The 6,628-nt window shown below is 42.6% G+C and overlaps 1 protein-coding gene across 1 annotated transcript; it reads left to right on the top strand.

Annotated features, from left to right (window-relative positions):
* The first annotated feature begins 1,462 nt into the window (after positions 1–1,462).
* On the top strand, positions 1,463–2,401 carry LOC140913769 (olfactory receptor 5W2-like). The gene has a single exon (XM_073350567.1). The coding sequence runs from the start codon at positions 1,463–1,465 to the stop codon at positions 2,399–2,401; it is 939 nt and encodes a 312-aa protein (XP_073206668.1).
* Positions 2,402–6,628: the final 4,227 nt, after the last annotated feature.

The raw sequence follows: 6,628 nt of genomic DNA on the forward strand, positions 1-6,628 counted from the left end.
GCTAAACCTGGAAATAATTAGTACATTTCACCTGTATCTAACTTTCTGTTCCTTTGATTCAAAATTTCTTGCTAAGGCTGGTTGAAATTTTTTCTTAAGAAAATTTTTTGAAGGGAAATTGAATTTTCAATTTAACTATTTTTTCTAAGAAATTATCTTTTCCCTGGAAATTATAATCTTTCCATCAAAATAGCAAACTCCTCTCCTCCCTAAACCATGGCTTTGGGGCTCTGGTGATGTTCCAGGGCAGTTCAGCAAGAGGAGAGACCATCATGCATGCTGGTGGATATAGTGCAGACTAGGAGACTGTCCATGGAAGAGATTGGTGGTGCGCGGTATCTGAGGCACCCCCGTGGTATTTCAGAGTGACAAAATTTAAGTTTTTAGCAAAAAGATTTCGGTCTCCACAAAAAAACAACAACAACAGAAAAACCCTTTGTGGATCAGATCTACACAGTATCTGACTTGCACTGAAAACAGCAGTATAAAATATACCCCTAACCTCATACTCTGTAACTCTGGTAGAAATTACATCATTGAGTAACACAGTAGAAAGAGAAGGTCAAATTAATCACCAGGGCACCAATTAACCGAGTGTAGCTTTGGTTCACTGAACGTATTAATAGGTGTTGTGTCTCTCTGAGCTCAGGGATTCCCAGTTGCTTCAGCAATCATGTCCCATAGATCACATATCTCAGTATAAAATTTCCTGAATGCTCCCATCTGGCAGTTTCTGTCGTTAGAGACATGCCACCACATCTCTCTCTCTCTTCTCAGCAGGTAGGTGTTATCATCCTAAATCTCAGTAACACGCACACACTCAGACACCATGGGGATCAGCAGGTATAAAATTGAAAACGTCCAGCACTTAAAGCCTTAGTCACAGCTCTTACCCCTTTGGCTGAAGGAGCGACCTCCTTATTTGGAAAAAATAGACAATTACATAGTCACTGAAGCCTGGGTTTCCCATTATGTCTCTGGGTTTTCGTACAGTCTCAAGTAAATGCCCAAAAGCTTAATTAGCACAGTGAGCAGCTTTACCCCAAACCAACATGCCAAACCACAGAGCTCCCCTTGCCCAAAGAGGGTAGAAAGAGTGACACTCCTTTACTCTCACCCCTTCTTTTGAGAAGGAATCATCTCTTCAGACTGATTCTCTCACAGCAGAGTCACAAATCACTGTTTTCTGTTCGGATTAGTGAACAGGAGTGTTTGGGGGGGGGGCATGATTAACCTGTCTGTCATTGTATTTGCACAGCATGTGCATTTTATCGAACACCTGGAATGACCAGCTGTGAACATCTGGATCTGTGGACTAAGCCCTTCCCTGAGTGGGTACTGATGTCCATTAAGAAACTGATCTCCATTTAGCTTCACTTACACGATTACAGAGAAGGGACAGGTTTTCCGCACCATCCACCTGCTCACATCTCTGGAGCAGCCTGTTCTCTGTTGAGAGGAGATGGAAGAGGGAAATCACTCGGAGGTGACTGAGTTCATTCTCTCAGGACTGACAGATCATCCGGAGCTGCAGGTTCCCCTGTTTGGGGTGTTCCTACTGATTTATGGTATCACCCTTTTGGGGAATGGGGGAATGATCTTGTTAATCACGATTGATCCCCGACTCCACACCCCCATGTACTTTTTCCTCAGGAATTTGTCTTTCTGTGACCTCTGCCTTTCCTCGATAATTTCCCCTAAGATGCAGATGAATTTCTTAGGGGAGAGGAAAAACATTTCTTTCACTGCCTGCACTGTGCAAATGTATCTCTCTATCGTTTTTGGAGATGTTGAGTGCCTCTTGCTGGCTGTGATGGCATATGACCGTTATGTGGCCATCTGTAATCCGCTGCTCTATACGGTCACCTTGTCCAGGCAGCTCTGTAAACAGCTGGTGGCTGGGGTGTACGCTGTGGGGGTGGTGGATTCAATGATACACACATGTTTTACATTTCGGCTGTCATTCTGCAGCTCCAACATCATCAATCATTTCTTCTGTGACATCCCCCCACTGTTGGCGCTCTCCTGTTCTGACACCCGCATCAATGAGATTGTAATGTTTACTTTCACGTGCTGCATTACAGGGAGCAGCTTTGTGACTGTCTTTCTCTCCTATGTCTATATCACCTCCACCATCCTGCAGATCCGCTCTGCCGAGGGCCGACACAAAGCCTTCTCCACCTGCACTTTCCACTTGACCGCTGTGGTCCTGTTTTATGGCACCCTCCTCTTCATGTATTTACGTCCCACCTCCAGCTATTCCACGAATACAGACAAAGTGGCCTCGGTGTTTTACATGCTGGTGATCCCCATGTTGAACCCCCTCATCTACAGCCTGAGGAATGCGGAGGTGAAGGACGCCCTGAGGAAAGCAATGAATAAACTCCTAACCAATTCTTGAATCTGTTTAAGTCTGTATTGGTTTAGTGGTGGGGAGTGGAATCAGGTGAATTTAATTCCCAGTCCATTAGAAAATAATTTTGGAGAGCCCGTGGTAGTTTTGTTCATTATTATATTGTTATTATTATTATTATTTTTTTGTATTGCAATAAGGTCTGTAGACCTCAAATGAAATCAGTGGACAAAACATGGGAAGCGTCACAGGAAATGTAGGAAACCCAAGTCCATAGTGTGCCGGGTTTGGTCACAGAGACCCTCATTGGAACTGTCACCTCATGTGCTGAAATGACCTCTGAGCCCATTTTCCCTTCCAGCCTGGGCCTCCAGAACCCTGTCTTGTTGCGCCAGATACACGAGCCAGCTGCAACACAGACCTAGGCTCTGGGTGATGCCCCCAAAGCTGCAGATCTAGACTGAAACCAGCTCAGCACAACACCTGCCTCCAGTACACAGATACCCAGCTCCCAATGGGATCTAAACCCCCAAATAAATCTGCTTTACTCTTTATAGAGCTTGTACATGATAAAATGATAAATGCTTGCCCTCTATATCACTGCAAGAGAGATATGTACAGCTGTTTGCCCCCCACAGAATCTCCCCCGCCCCCGGTAACAATTACTTACACTAAGTTTATAAATAAACCAAAGTGATTTTATTAAGTATAAAAAGTAGGATTTAAGTGTTTTTAAGTAATAACAGACAGAACAAAGCAAAATAAAACAAAACACTCAAGGCTAAGCTTAATACACTCAGAAATCAGCTACAAATATTCCAGTTTTTCTGAGGATTGAGGACTGTTGCCTGCATGCAGTGAAAGGTTTGAATAAGCCAGATGAACACCATTTCCTCCCTGTCATCCTTCTTTATTAATTTATTCCAATCCACCACAAATGGTATATATCACCACACATTTATTTATTGCCATAACTCGTTTCATTTCCTTCTTTCAGTCCTTCCGGGAGCAACCGTAATATTTTATAATAAAGTTATAGGTAAATAAACACTCGTCTTTCTCATGTTCTGTCCCGCTTTCTAGAAGAATCAAAAAGCTGTGGAATGAGGTGCAGTCAGTTAAAATGGATCTCAGCATCTGCTCTGCTGCTGAGATAATGTCCTTGGCTTTCCCTGTGGTGCTGTTTCCATGCATGGATGTTGGTTCCATTCGCTGAACAGGGTGTGGGAAAAAAGGATCTGTGACCTAAAGCTGAAAACAATCGTATCCCATTTCAAAACCCACCATCTTTCTGGGCTCATGGATCTTGACCACCTCCCTGGACTGGAACTGGTGATGCAAAGGGGAAAGGCACCTTGTCTCAGCCTCAAAACCTTCCACCATTCCCCTTCCCCAAAACTGTCTTTCTTAAAATTCTTATGCTTTATCCCCCACCCACATTGCTCAGCAATTATCTCACTGCTTCAATTCTGCATCTCATCAGAGTGAGGAGAGAGACTTTTTAAAATGTGATATCACTGTAAAGGTGGTACTGACCTGTGGGGCAATTTAAGTGATTTGTCCGCTTTGTGATAGAGCATAAGAATGAACCCAGGTCTGCTGAGTCCGAGTCCAGCAGACCATCTGCCCTCCATGGATCAGGGACAGATGGATGAAATTATTCCTTTCCTATACAAAAGAATCTGCTATCCTGTGACCCTAAATCTTTAAATAAATACACATCGGGTCAGATTTAATACGCCAAACCAAAACTCATGCATGTCCCATTATAAGAACATAAGAACATTAAGAATGGCCAAACTGAGTCAGACCAAAGGTCCATCCAGCCCAGTATCCTGTCTACCAATAGTGGCCAAAGCCAGGTGCCCCAGAGGGACTGAACCTAAGAGGCTATGATCAAGTGATCACTTTCCTGCCATCTATCTCCACCCTCTGACAAACAGAGGCTAGCGACACCATTCCTTACCCATCCTGGCTAATAGCCATTAATGGACTTAACCTCCATGAATTTATCCAGTTCTCTTTTAAACCCTGTTATAATCCCAGCCTTCACAAACTCCTCAGGCAAGGAGTTCCACAGGTTGATTGTGTGCTGTGTGAAGAAGAACTTCCTTTTATTTGTTTTAAACCTGCTGCCCATTAATTTCATTTGGTGGCCCCTAGTTCTTATGTTATGGGAACAAGTAAATAACTTTTCCTTATTCACTTTCTCCACACCACTCATCAATTTATATACCTCTATCATATCCCCCCTTAGTCTCCTCTTTTCCGAGCTGAAAAGTTCTAGCCCCTTTAATCTCTCCTCATATGGGACCTGTTCCAAACCTCTTATAATTTTAGTTGCCCTTCTTTTAACATTTTCTAATGCTAGTGTATCTTTTTTGAGATGAGGAGACCACATCTGTACATAGTATTCAAGATGTGGGCATACAATGGATTTATATAAGTGCAAAAAGATATTCTCCATCTTATTCTCTATCCCTTTTTAATGATTCCTAATATCCTGTTTGCTTTTTTGTCTCCCGCTGCACACTGTGTGGACGTCTTCAGAGAACTATCCACGATGACTCTGAGCTCTTTTTCCTGATTAGCTGTAGCTAAATTAGCCCCCATCATATTGTATGTATAGTTGTTTTTTTTTCCAATGTGCATTACTTCACATTTATCCACATTACAGTTCATTTGCCATTTTGTTGCCCAAGTTTTGTGAATTCTTTTTGAAGTTCTTCACAGTCTGTTTTCGGCTTAGCTATCTTGATCAGTTTAGTATCATCTGCAAACTTTGCCACCTCACTGTTTACGCCTTTCTCCAGATCTTTTATGAATAAGATGAAGAGAACTGGTCTTCAGAAGGACCCTGGGGGAACACCACCAGTTACCCCTCTCCATTTTGAAAATTTACCATTTATTCCTACCCTTTGTTACCTGTCTTTTAACCAGTTCTCAATCCATGAAAGGATCTTTTCTCCTATCCCATGACAACCTAATTATCCCTTACATCTGTTTTGTAATCATGTCTGTTGCTATAGGACATTATATCTCATTGGCTTAGCCAGTCCCCTTGTTGTTCTGCAGTTCCTCACTGGTGACTCTTTACCAGGTTAATCAAGAGATTCACTGAGCAAGAACCTCAGGACAGAGATGACGATGAAAATGTAGGAGATGAGGATAATGAGGATGGAGATGATTTCCACGGAGCTGCCATAGTTATAGAGAAGGAGTTGATTGAGGGATGTGTCAGAGCACAGTAACTTGAGGAGCTGCCAGGGTTCTCTCCCCACTCTGAACTCAAGGGTACAGATGTGGGGACCCGCATGAAAGACCCCCAAAGCTTATTTTTACCAGCTTAGTTTAAAACTTCCCCAAGGCACAAATTATCCCTTGTACCTTGGATTAGGTAAATGCTGCCACCACCAAGTGATTCAACAAACATTTAGGGAGGGCCACTTGGAGCCCTATCTTTCCCCTAATATCCCCCAAGCCCTACACCCCCTTTCCTGGGGAGGCTTGAGAATAAACAAGATGACCACAGACCAACCTTGGGTTTTTTAGGACACTAAAAAAAACAACAAAAAAAATCAGATTCTTAAAAAAAAAACCAGAACTTTATTGGAAAGAAAAAAGGTAAAAGAAGCACCTCCATAAAATTAGAATGGAAGATAATCTCACAGGGCAATCCGATTCAAAACACAGAGGATTTTCCTCTAGGCAAAACCTTAAAATTACAAAAAGTAAAAAAAAAAAAACATAACCAGGAATACATCTTCCTCTCAACACAGAGACAATCACAAGCCAAAACAAAAGATAATCTAATGCATCCCCTTGCTAGTGCTTACTAATTCTATTGGAGTTGAACTGCTTGCTTTCTTGATCTGACTCCGTCAAGAGCCACACGGAACAGACAGAACAAATCTTCCCCCCACCCGCCCCCCCACCAGATTGGAAAGTATCTTGTCCCCTTATTGGTCATTTTGGTCAGGTGCCAGCCACGTAACTTGAGCTTCTTAACCCTTTACAGGTAAGAGGATTTTGTGCCTCTGGCCAGGAGGGATTTTATAGTACTATATACAAAAAGGTCGTTACCCTTCCCTTTATATTTATGACAGGAGCTGAGGTGGGTCTTCCCACCCCCTTTCCTCCCTGTGACTGGGGGGTGTTAACAGGCCACTTGCACCTTGAATTATCCTTGTGTGTATTGAAACCTTCAAACCCAAACTTTGAAATGTTGAATCAAATTGTTTTACATTTCTGTTTTTACCAGTTCTAGTTCCAAGG

Source organism: Lepidochelys kempii, chromosome 6 (assembly GCF_965140285.1).
Source record: "Lepidochelys kempii isolate rLepKem1 chromosome 6, rLepKem1.hap1, whole genome shotgun sequence".
Lineage (NCBI taxonomy): Eukaryota > Metazoa > Chordata > Testudines > Cheloniidae > Lepidochelys > Lepidochelys kempii.